Source organism: Puma concolor, chromosome B1 (genome assembly GCF_028749965.1).
Source record: "Puma concolor isolate L17-30 chromosome B1, mPumCon1.1.hap2, whole genome shotgun sequence".
Lineage (NCBI taxonomy): Eukaryota > Metazoa > Chordata > Mammalia > Carnivora > Felidae > Puma > Puma concolor.
The window spans coordinates 75,351,234-75,364,717 of NC_141670.1; the positions used below are offsets into that span (position 1 = coordinate 75,351,234).

Below are 13,484 nucleotides of genomic sequence, written 5' to 3' on the forward strand. Positions count from 1 at the left end.
CATAAGAAATAATCCCATGACACAAAAGGAGATGTGTATAATATATGCAACAAATGATACAGAACTTTGCAAACTAAGATAGCAAAAGCTATGGTGCCCTGGTAACTGGGTACTTCAGCCTTCTCATTTTACTTTCAAGGGTAATTATCACTTCTCTGTATCTTCAATATTCTCTATCTTCAAATTATCATTTCTATGTAACTTCAACCCTTTAAACCACTAATTTAGATGAAGTTAGCTACTAAAATCATTCACTATCCAATAAAAAATAATTCTTAAAAAGCAAAAATCTTGCTAATGGACTAAATTTCGGGAATTAGCTCCATTTCACTTCAACAACAGAACTCTAGGAATATGAATATATGTATGTAATGATTGATACCCCATTAAAACAAAACTCAGGTACCAAGTATACTTCACTCTCATGAGCTTTGATTTATTTATAATTTCCTTGTTATTAATTTTACAATGTATTTGTTAGGTAGATTTCAATAATTGTTGTTAGGCTAAACTTAAGTATCATTTCTCCTAAATTTGCTCTAGAGATGGAAAACTAAATGGTTAATACTTTTCTTGGAGCAACTATTCAAGTAATAAAGTCATTGTTATCATTCAGTCATTTTTCCAGAGAGCTAAAAAAACAGCCCCAACTCCTTTAACGTTTTTTTCATAAGATCTATTTCATAAGTTTTAATCATGTTGCCTTTTCTCATTCCAATTTATCTGTAAATACCTTAAAACAAGTACACTTAGGGGAGTGAGGGTGGCTTGGTAGGGGTTGATTAAGCGTGTGACTTCGGCTCAGGTCCTATCTCATGGTTTGTGGGTTCGAGCCCCATGTCGGGCTCTGTGCTGACAGCTCAGAGCCTGGGGCTTGTTTCGGATTCTGTGTCCCCCCCCTCTCTCTATCCCTCCTGTGCTCTGTCTCTCTCTCTCTCTCAAAAATAAACATTAACAAAACAAAACAAAAACAAAAACACAAACAAGGGACTTAAAACAACTACAACTTGAGGTGCCTGGGTGATTCAGTGGGTTAAGTGTCCGACTTAGGCTCAGGTCAGTGATCTCACAGTTCATGGGTTTGAGCCGCGTCGGGCTCTGTGCTGACAGCTCAGAGTCTGTAGCCTGCTTCAGATTCTGTGTCTCCCTCTCTCTCTGCCCCTACCTCACTAACACGGTCTCTCTCTGTCGCTCTCTCTCAAAAAAACAAAAACTACAACTTTTTTTTTTTTTAAGTTTATTTATTTATTTTGAGAGAGACAGAGCACTGGAGAGAGCAGGGGAGGGGCAGAGAGGTGGGGGAGGGAGAGAGAGAATCCCAAGCAGGCTCCCCACTATCAGCACAGAGCCAGATCTTACAAACTGAACCATGAGATCATGACCCGCACTGATATTAAAAGTCAGACACTTAACCGATTGAGCCACCCAGGCGCCCCAAACAACTACAACTTTCTTTAAAAAAAAAAAAACCCAAAAAACAAAAACTACAACTTTCTCATAAGTGCTTAATTAATCTGCATATGGTAGAATGATTATCTTTTTAATATACACATCAACAATGTAGTTTATTTTAAAAAATGTTTTAATAAAGTCAATTCAAAGAGACATACATTATTGCCATTATCAGGAAACATATTTTTTATTCCAATCTGAAAGACTAGTATGTATCAATAAGGAAGTGAAACTGATCAGCATTTCCATGCTTACACTCAACAGTTTATAATGGTCAATTTCAATCATTGTATAATATTTTTCTACTTAAGGGAAAAAAGATTAACCCAAACGTCAGTTAAATAATTTCACTGAGAATACTTAAAACACCTTAATAGTAAAAGTATTTTGGGGGGTGCCTGAGTGGCTCAGGTCATGATCTCACAGTTCGCGACTTCAAGCCCGCGTCCGGCTTTACGCTGACAGCGTGGAGCCTGCTTGGGATTCTCCCTCTCTTCTCTCTTTGGCCCTCCCCTTGCTCTCTCTCAAAATAAATAAATGAACATTAAAAAAAATTCTGGGGGGGGGGGGCGCCTGGGTGGCTCAGTCGGTTAAGCATCTGACTTTGGCTCAGGTCATGATCTAGTGGTTTGTGAGTTTGAGCCCTGTGTCGGGCTCTGTGCTGATAGCTCAGAGCCTGGAACCTGTTTCAAATTCTGTGTCTCCCTCTCTCTCTGCCCCTCTCCTGCTCACGCTCTGTCTCTCTCTGTCTCAAATAAATAAATAAATAAATAAATAAATAAATAAATAAATAAATAAAGTTATTTATAAAGTATTTTTTAATTCTCTATTGACATTTAAATTTGAAAATTGGTGACTGGTCCAAAACTGGTCACATTACATAAAATAAGCCTTTTATCTTTAAGTACTCATAATTTTAGGCACTCAGTCAACCCTTTCAAAATCAAAGTTATCCCCTAGATAAGAATGCCAGAATGCTACATAATGACCACTGAGATATGGACACATATGCTCCCTTTCTACGGTTTTATATCTCTGAATATAAGGATGAAAAAGGAAAAAAAATCACTTAGTCCATTCACTTTACAGCCTAGAGTAGAGGTTGTTATTCTGGATTCTTCTAAATGCTTATTTTCAGGACCCATTTAGGAAAGAATATATTTCAAAACAGAAGTTGTTTTTCAATAAAGTACTGGCTATTAGTATAATAAAAATATAGAATACTATCATCTACAAGAGGGCTAAGGATTACAAAGATGCCAAGAATTTTTTCATTTTATGAAATTATAATGAAGTATTAAAATATACTTCACTGAACATCAAATATAGCTACTATTTTTAACTACAGCTCTGTCAAGAAAACAATCCATTTTTTACATCCAAATGTTTACATGGTTTTACTTTCACTCATGTGAAAATGAAAAAAAACACTTGAGAAAGGTTATCATAGGGAAGAGTATTAAAAGCACATAACTTTTTCCTTTATATACATGAAATGGGTGCAGAAAACAGTTAACATGGCAGGTCTGTTTATCCTTAAAAAGAACAGCTTACAAGATTGGCCCTTGGTTGGCATCTGGAAACTTTTTTTGAGGCGGGGGGGGGGGGGGGGGGGGGGGGGACAATTCCCTCCATTCCTCGAATGGTTAAGACTGGCTCACTCTGCCTAAACTATTTACCCAAACAATGTGGTTTATGCTAAACGCCTGTTTTTCTTCTAGGAGTCTGGAATCTTGGTACATGCTAGGCAGAGGGTGCCTATGCAAGCAATCTCCAATAAAAACCCTGAGCACTCAGTCTTTCCTGAGCTTCCCTGGTTAGCAACGTTTCGTACACGTTGTTACAATCTGCTAGGGGAATTAAGCACAATCAATGACTGCCGACTCATATCCTGTGTAACTGCACTGGGAGAAGACCCTTGCAAGTTTATGCCCAGTTTCGCCAGACTCTGCCTCAGGCATCCTTTGCCTTTGCTACTTGTGCTTGGTATACTTTCCCTGTAATAATCATAGTCATGACTATGTATGGAGTCCTGTGAGTACTCTTAGCAAATTACTGACTCTGAGGGTGGTTTTGGAGACCTCTTATATGGAATGTAAAATAGGAAAAATAAAAGTTATTTTTCTAATTGCTTTGAAATAGGAAATACGTACTGATACAAAACATTGACTTATTGCTATAAATTTTGTAGTTAAAAGCTAAAATAGTTTAAATCTGCATTTTGGATATAACTTTTTGAGTATTTTAATATTCTAAAACCAATCCTTTAATAATCAGTGAAATTATGCATATTGATTTATTTATATAAAGAAGACTACTAAGACAATTCCTAGATTGTTTAAATTGAAGAGAAACAGATTATGCTTATAAAATCAGTGTTTTGTCACAGAATTAAATGACTTTACTATGGTTTATGAATGAAGGTTGCTTTTGATGCACTTCTCCCATCCTCCACCCCAGCCATCTTTAAAAATACATGGGCTCTTACCTTGAAATGCTCCTGCTTCAATAACCCCCTCTTTGGTACTGTCAAAGCCATGAGATGTAATTTGGGTTTCTGAGAGACCAAGTCCAGCTGGTAATGAACGCTTCAGATCCTTGGCAACATTTGAATAAAAGAGAAAATCTTCTTAAAAAATCTCACACCATGTAGCAGTTCAGCATAATGGTGCCCTTTTAATCACATCTTCAACTATCTTTTTCTCTATATCTGGTATTCTCTCATGCTGTCGTAGCATTCTATAATGATGTATAACCAGCAGCAAATTCAGCAAGATTTGCTATTAAGAGGTATAGTGAATGTCAAATACAAAATATTTGTTATTCTAGAATTAAGCAACAGGCAGATATCAAAATTCAATTTTCAAATTTCTAAGCTACTGATACATCAGAAAAATCATTTTAAAGGACAGAATTAAGATGACTAAAAAGTCACTATTATGTAAAAACTAACTGATGTCTAATACAATCATGAGCCTGGTCAATATAAACAAATTATTCACTTGCAATATTAATTTTCCTTTGATTTCAAGGTTAGCTAGGTAATAAGCAAGGCTTCTTGGATTTCAATCAGGGTGGGGAAAAAGAAATCTTCTGCTATTCATTTTATGTTAAATACTGACATTAGTCAATCCAACTGCAGATTGGCTTATAATTGGAAGCTAGCTGTAACAAATACAATATTCCACATTCAGTCTTACAGTTTAAAAAAAAAGGAGAGAGAGAAAGCCAAGAAATACAGATGTCCAAAATTTCTTTATTTCGTCTGGCTTGGATATGAGGAATTACCCAATTTTCATAATCAGTCTATGAATGGATTCCACTGGTTTCCCACGATAATGACAAATGATGCACTAAAACATAAATGTCTTTTGAAATCTTTAATACAGTACCATATCACATATAATGTAGTTATAATTTGAAAACTGAGAACTAACATTTTGAATTTTCTAATTGGCAAAGTCAAAATTTAACAGATACAATCTCTCATAACTGGCATGTTGTTGAGAGGGATTTTCTTGAGAAGCTCATTAATTTTGTCTAGGCAATTATTTGATTGGTGTGATGGGCCATGAATTAATAAATAATGAGGTCGATTCTCATCTCATCAAACATTTGATTGATCAAATTTATCATTTACCATTTATCAAACAGGTAATTTGACACAAGTAACTGTCCTCTCCTGTGGTACTTTCAACACCTCAGGTAGCTTCAGATACTCCTGATTTTCCTCATACAACATCTGTTATGTTCTATTGTCTCCTTTGCGGATTCCTCCTCATCTCCTCCAAATTCTGGAGCGTCCCAGGGTTCAGTCAGAGGACTTCTTCTCCTATAGTCTCTTCTTGGGTGACTGTATTGATCCTTCTGGCTTTGAAAACCATCTATACATTGACAACTCCCAAATTTAGGTGTCTTACCTGGGCCTCCCTCTTTAACTCCTATATATCTGATCACATACTTTGATTTCAACTTGGATATTAAGTAGCATTTCAAACTTGATATGTCTCAAACTGACTGATTCCACAGTAAATCCCCAACAGACAAAACAAAATAATGGCATCTTTATTTTCCCTCCTTTCAGTTAAACAGCATCTCTACCACCAAAATCTTCGGAGTCATCTTCGACTCTTTCTCTCAAGTCCGTATCCAAACCATTAAGCAGATTCTATCCGATCTACTCTCAAAATACATTCAGGATGAAAGCAATTCTCACCACCTCCACTGCCACAACTCTGGTCTAAGCTAGAATCATATTTCGCCTGGATACTCTGAGAGCCTCTCAACTGGTTTCCCTGCTTCTATCCAAGACACACAACTCTAACTGCACACATCAACCAAAATTAGCCCCTATACAAAAACTCTCCAATAGCCTCCTATCTCACCTAATGTAAAACCCAGACTATTAAATGTTCTCAAGGGATTACAGGATTTGACTTCATCTTCTACCAGCCTCAGTCTTACAGCCACACAGTTCCTTCAAAAACAATAAACCTATCTTTGTTTCAGGGCCCTGTACTTCTGTTTTTTTTCCTGAATGCTTTCTTGTACCTGACATCTACAGGGCTTGCTCCTTTAGGTAGAGAGGCTTTCCCCTTTGAGCAACTCTCACAACCTCACACTGGAACTCCCTATTCTGCTTCCTCTATTTTATCCTCCTGAGAGCAGTTATCACTCGGTAACATATTACGTGTATTTGTGTTTATTTTTACCTCCTCTTTCCATATGCTGTAAGTTTCACTAGAACAGGGATGTTGCCTAGTTTGTTTACTGCTGTATTTTTAGCACCTGAAATAGCGCCTGGGATGTAGGAGATGTTTAATAAATATTGTCAAATGAATAAATGAATTTGTTGAATGAACTAAAGGACTTGTGACTCAACACCATATAGATTAAGAAGCTGCTACAGCAACAGGTTAACTTTAAAATTTAATTTAATGAGCATCTGCTTCCTCTTGCTGTATGTTAGACTTTCTGGACAAAGAAAAAGGTAAGGTACAGCCCTTGCCTCATTGGAGAGACAAGATATACAAATATTAATGTACAAGTTGAACTTGTCGCCAAAGTAAAGACAACAGGTATCAGAGGAATTAAGAAGAGGGACTCAATCCATGAGAACCAAATAGGGAAAGAGAAAGTTCTGCATGAGCTCTGGAACATAAAGGATTTATTTATTCATTGTCACAACATTTACTGAACACCAATGACAGTCACTGCTCTAGACACTACAGATGGAGCGGTGTAGGAAACAGTCTCTGTCCAAATCTGACTCTCATGGGGGGAGGAAGGAAGACTAGCCCCATAGTAAACAAATAAATGCATGCCGTGTAAGGAGTGCTGTTAAGTAACAAGTAGTAAATCAGTATGTTTCTTTTCAAGGCAGGATAAAAGGGATACAGAGTGACAGGGAAAAGGGTGCTACTTTGGGTTGGGTATTGAGGGAAGGTCTCTCGGGGGTAGTAAAATGTGGGCAGATTCCTCAAAGAAGTGTGAGTGAGTGAGCCATGTGAGTTTTAAGACACAATTCCCTTATCAGATATATGATTTGTAAGTATTTTTCCCCATTCTGTGGGCTGCCTTTTTAGTTTTTTCATGGTGTTCTTTGAAGCATAAAAGTTTTACATTTTTATTAAGTCCAGTTTATCTATTTTTTTCTTTTGTTGCTTGTGCTTTTGGTGTTCTACCTAAGAAACTAAAGTACCTAATCCAAAGTCAGAGAGTTATACCTGTTTTTTCTTCTAAGAATTTTATAGTTTCAGCTCTTATATTTAAATCTTTGATCAATTTTGAGGTTCCTTTTTTTAAAGGATTTTATGTTTAAGCAATCTCTACAGACCCAACATGGGGCTCAAACTCACAACCCCAAGATCAAGCATCACATGCTCCACTGAGCCAGGCAGGCGCCCCTGGAGTTAATTTTTGAGCATGGTGTGAGGTCCATGTCCAGTTTCATTCTCTGCATATGGATATCCAGTTGTCCTAGCACCATTTGTTGAGCACTATCCTCTCCTCACTGAAAATTCCTGGCACCCTTGCTGAAACTCAACTGACTATGAATGTAGAGATCTGTTTCTGTACTCTCAGTTCTGCTCCACTCACCTATGTCTCCTTATGCCAGTCCCAACCTGTTTTGATTATTGTAGCTTTGTAGTAAATTTTAAAACCAGTGAGTCCTAAAAGTCTGTTCACCGTTTTCAAGACCCTTTTAGCTATTCTGGATCCCTTGCATTTACATAGGATCAGTTTGCCAATTTCTACCCCAACCCCCCCCAAATCAAACTAAACCAAACTAAACCAAACCAAGATTCAATAGCAAGACCAAAAGAAACTGTTCGGTAATCCAATGAAAGTGACAGGTCTACCCCCAAATAGAAAACTAATTAACATCAGTTTTACCAGGGACATCTCTTTGAACTGGCCTTAAAAAAAGGTGCCTACTCCAATAATTTGTTATCCAAGCAAAACTAGAACAATTTTTTTTTTAATTTTAAAAATCTTATTTGTAATCGTTATGGGGACAAACAAAAAATAATAAACATTAAAAAAACAGCACAATAACACAATAATAAATACAAGCAAGCCACAAAGATTTAACCTTGCTTTCTCCACCCTAATTAGAATCCCTCATGGAATTATCTTTTGAATTTTGTACAGCATATTTTAAAGATGTTTATCAAGAGCAAAGACCCTTAAATTACTTTTTAAAGATTGTCACAGTCTCATCAAGAACCAACTATTACTAGAAACATGAAAGACCTGGAAAGATAATTCAGACAGACCAGCTTTCCTATTAAGGGGCTATATGACCCTGGGCAAGTGCTTAAAAACTTTGTTAGTCCCTGTTTGCTCAGCTGTAAAAAGAAGCTAAAAATTACCTCAGAGTTCTATGAAAACTTATGTGAGACAATATAAGCAAAGCACCTCGTACATATTTTTAGGCACTCAGTTAATGTTAGCCATCCCTCTCCCCTACTGCAATCATCTTTATAACTAATTAATGCTATTGCTAATAATTAGAGTGAAAAACATTTCGTGAACACTTCCTATGTGCTAGGAATTGTTCTAATCACTTTAACGTACAGGCAGTCCTCTCTCCGCATGACGGTGCAGGACCGTAAAAATGATCAAGCAATTGGTACTATTACTACTATTTCTCAGATGAAAAAACTGGGACACAAAAATGTGTCATTTAGTTACTAACTAGCAATATAGTTAGGGCTAGGCTTCAAGAAACAATATTAACTGTAATGTAGAGTAAATGTAAAGAGCTACAAGCAATTTGTTAGAGACTTAGAATTCATTAGCTCCTATTGTTTTCAAAAAGATTTAAAGAAATACCTTTTAAAAATCACAATTTCAGAATCTGAAGTTTAAACACTAATGCAAATACATTTTCAACTTGTAATTTCTTAATAGCACAAAAGAAATGAGCTCTTTCGTTCCTTTTCCCTTTTCCTAATGCCACTTAAAACCTCGTCACAGGACAATATTCTTTTCATCCGAATATTGTTTTGAAGAGTACTTAGAATTAAACAGAAAAATAATTATACTCAGTTTTATCTACTTCTCATTTTTAAACCAAATCTGAGTGTTCATTTCATGGAATAAATTATCGTTCCAGTTTATTTTTTAATATACTAAATCAGTAATTTCTAGGTTTTAAAAAAAAGTTTATTTATTTATTTTTGAGAGAAAGCAGGCACATGTGAGTGGGGGAGGGGCAGAAAGAGAGACTCCCAGGCAGGCAGGCACTGTCAGCACAAGCCGATGCAGGGCTTTAAGTCACAAACCATAAGATCATAACCTGAAGCCGAAATTGAACACTTAGCAGACTGAACCACCCAGGTGCCCCCAGTGGTTTCTAATATTTTTAAATATTAATGATCTTTTTATTAATATTTACATTAAAACCAGACGATCTTTTCTCTCTGAAAGACAAATCTATCACTTACAAAATAAATACTGCCAAACTACCAAGACATTTTTTAAACTTTGCAAGTTTGGTCATTAAGCTCAACTATTTTTGGAATGGTTTCCTTGAATGTTGCCTTGCTCAAAGTCTTGACAGCTTTTAGCTCTCGCTAAGAAAATAAGTATCGAGGACATCCCTCAAAATATGAGGAATAAAAAAATGCATGCAAACAAAATAAAAATGGCATACAGTAGGTACAGGACAACTGTGTTTGCTGTATTCTTGGAACTTATCTGAAAGAACATTACTCATTTTAATCATATGTCCTGTCCCAAAGTATTGTGTAAATTCCCAGTAGAGAGATACAGTGTAGTAGTAGTTGGTAAGAGGTTAAACAGTAAACATGATGGATATCTCAGATTACCTAAATTTTCAAGAAGGTACAGGGATGTCTCCCATCTTGTCAGGCATGGCCTCTAGAAGAAACTCCTGGTTGTCTGAAGATATTACATCTCACTCGGACCCCTCCCAATGATCTCCCAGGGGTCCTTTACTCAACAAACAAAAATTCTTCCAGAAAAAACCTTTATGTAAAACAGCTGTAAAATCTGAAAAGCACTAAGGTCTTCCTAAGCCTAAACTGTCACTAACAAAAGGAGCCTAACCAAAAGTGGTACAAACGGGTCCGTTCAGATTCAGAACAGAATTATCATTTTGATAGTTGTCCAGCAGCTGAATGCAACACAAAATAATATGGGTTATGTGAGGGGAATGTATGACTTGTAAGATAACACACGTAAGTATTTTATGTGTTTGTTGACTTGTTTTTGTTTTTTATAAAATACACACTCTTTAGGTAATATAGTTTAGCCTCATAATTCACAAAAACTTAAAATGTGCCTTTACATGATCTTTAATTCTTTTTAAAAGTGTCTTACATAGCTTAATAACTATTCAAATGTCTGCTACTGCATTTACCCCTATGGTTTCCAGAATGTATCTCAGAGACAATGAGCCCACTATAACCAACAACATAAAATCCCTAATTTGCATTTTTATGTCACTGACATTCAATTCAAAGTTTAGGACTTAGCAGAGTCATGCTTAACAAGTACGCAATAAAATGGAATAAACCCAAAGTTAACTTTCTGTTCAAGCACTAGGATAATACTCAGCATTTAATACTTTTTAAAAATAAATTTTCAAACAATTAAGCTGAAACAAAATAGAATGCTTTTGGCAAAAACGTTTCATGTATGTTTCAAGTCCTTCTGAGAGGATACAAAATAGTATCTGTAGTAACAGCTTCCATAAAGCTGTGAAGGGATGCTAATTTTCCTCCAAAATAACTTGCCTTCATTTTGCATATTTTCACAGAGGTAAGAACAGGAATGAGATTAAAAACATAACTTTAGAATTTATAACTTAGTTTGGTGATCTACTTTTGAACTGAAGTTAGTGCAAAACCAATATATAAAGAACACAAAATGTTTAGCAAACTTGCTCTAAAACACACATCGTTAATAAGATGCACAACACTACAACACATAAGCAGAACTAGAGACTAATTAATCCTCCTCTCTTCTCAAGAAGGGGAAATCTTGAATAAAGGAGCGATTCTCTGAAGTGTGTACTGTAACCACCAACAATCTGTAAGGATTCTCCAAGTAGTCTATAAATTACGTGAACTCTCCTCTCCCTCAGTTTCCTTACACTACATTCTCCCAATTTTCCTCCATCTACTTCTGTGAAAATGGCTTGGTTTTCCTTACTGCTTCTAGCTTCTCCACAAGAGAAAAGTCTTACATCTAACTTCTCTACTTCCCTTGGCGACCTAACCGATCCATCTCCTGTGTCTCTAGTCTTGGCACCCCTGAAATTCATTCTTCAAGCTGTAGACAGAGATAGCTTTCTTGAATGTGACTCTGTGGGCACCTGGGTGACCCAGCCGGCTAAGTATCTGACTTCGGCTCAGACACGATCTCGTGGTCTCTGAGTTTGAACCCTGCATCGGGCTCTGTACTGACAGGGCAGCGCCTGGAGCCTGTTTCGGATTCTGTGTCTCCCTCTCTCTCTGCCCCTCCCCCGCTCACCTGTCTCTTTCTGTCCGTCTCTTTCTCTCTCAAAAATAAAAATAAACATTAAAAATTTTTTTTTAAAAATGTGATTCTGATTGAGATACTTCCATTTTTATGTCCTTTAGTGCCCCTCCCCCCATTGCCTTTTAGGTAAAATCCCAAACTCCTCAACATGATTTTAAGGTGTTGCAGGATCTGGTCTCTACTTAACTCTCTAGCCTCATTTCTCACACATCTGGCCCCACAGTCTCCACTTCAACAACAGCAAACTTTCAATTCTGCAGTTTCACACACTTTTCAGCTCATTCTAGTTGCCTCTGACGGGAACACCCTTCACTTTTCATTTGGCCAGCTCATCCTTCAGATTCAGCTTGCCTAGCAATTCCTCAGGTAATCTTCCCATACTCTTCCTATCAGTTCTCAGACCATGCTATGCTTGGACTAGTATATTACTTTTCACATGATATTAAAATTAATTTGTGGGGGTGCCTGGGTGGCTCAACTGGTTGAGCACCTGACTCTTGATTTCGGCTCAGGTCACAATGTCATGGTTCGTGGGATGAAGTCCATGTTGGGCTCTGCCCTGACAGTGCAAAGCCTGCTTGGGATTCTCTCTCCCTCTCTCTGCCCCTCCCCATCTCGCATGACCGCATACGTGCGCGCTCTCTTTCTCAAAATAAACATTAAAGGAATAAAATTAATTTGTAAATTAATTAATTTCTATATTCTCTCTTCCTGCAGACTGTAAAAGCTTTCTAAAGATCAGGATGCTTATCTATCTTGTTCCCCTTTAGTATTCATTCCTAGCGGCTAGTAGATTTAACACCAATATATTCATTTACTAGCAATTTTCTCAATTTATGCATCTTATCTCATCCCTCAAAATGTATAAAACCTTCCAAAACATTTACATAATTTTTAAAGAAACAAATTGAAAAATTTCTGTGAAATGTTCTATGAATTTTGGTAATTTAAAATCCCCTTTGTTGTTTTTAACAGCTGCCTATAAAGAGTATCCACCAGAAGCAAAGCTATTATTCAAACAGATCTCCACATCCCAATCCTACTATAAACATATTTCAACATCCTTAACATCTTCATAGTGGCCTCTCTGCCTCTCCACAATTACTTCAAGTCAAAGCTGATTATTCTCCAACATGCTATTTATCAAGTGAGTAAAAGGCAGGGTTAGCATTTTCTCAGCTTTCTGCTGGTACTTCTAAACTACCAGTTCTCAAACTTTAGTTTGCGTAAGAACCACGTGAGACCGTATTAAAATTCAGATTCTTCTCAGCTGTCCATTGTGATCTCATGAAGTTGGAGTGCGAAGTCCAGGCACCAGAATTTCAAACAAATAAGCCACGTGATTCTGATGCAGGTAATTCTTTGTCTACATTTTGAGGAACTCTGTTACGTAGAACAGTTTTTCCATACTTGTGTAATACACGGACTCCCATCCCGCATTTCCCTGTGGGCCACACTACCTCATTGCCCTCTTATCCACCTTAACATTGTCATCTATCTTCTATCTAGTTAATCCCAAATATTTATTGAGGGCCTTCTGCTCTATCCTTAATTCTCACCATTATTCTCGGTGTTCCCAACCTTTTGCATGCCATTGGGCAGTTTCAGAAAATGAAATGATTCCTTGTTCAGTCTGCAATTCCTTCCAAACTGAAATATAAGGTCCAAGCTGAGTTTTCATAGCTCATCAAAAAAACAATGTATAATGTCACGGTATGTAGTCTGTTGCTTAACTTTTTTTAATACAAAGTATCAATTACTTAAAATGAAATAAAATCTATTGCATGAGCTTGCCTACCTATGTTGATACAGAATAATGGGTTGTAGTATTAACAATCTGTCAAAGTGTATGATTTTTTTTCCCCTTAGTATACTTGTAGGAAGCCTGAAGTTGGTAGTTTGATACAGGTTTGGTAATCTGTAGGGGACAAAGGGCCAAAAAAAGTGTGAGGACAAATAAAAGATATACTAGACTAACGCAGTAACTCCAACCTACTCTTCTGTCTCAGATTGCAGTA

The 13,484-nt window shown here is 36.8% G+C and overlaps 1 protein-coding gene across 9 annotated transcripts in view; it reads right to left on the reverse strand.

Annotated features, from left to right (window-relative positions):
- ARFIP1 (ARF interacting protein 1) overlaps positions 1-13,484 on the reverse strand; it is a 129,410-nt gene that overhangs the window by 58,223 nt on the left and 57,703 nt on the right. For all 9 annotated transcript variants that reach the window (XM_086704105.1, XM_025921821.2, XM_086704104.1 and 6 more), the window contains one exon: positions 3,941-4,049. In XM_086704105.1, the coding sequence (XP_086560231.1) occupies positions 3,941-4,049 (109 nt within the window). The remainder of the gene's footprint in view (positions 1-3,940; positions 4,050-13,484) is intronic.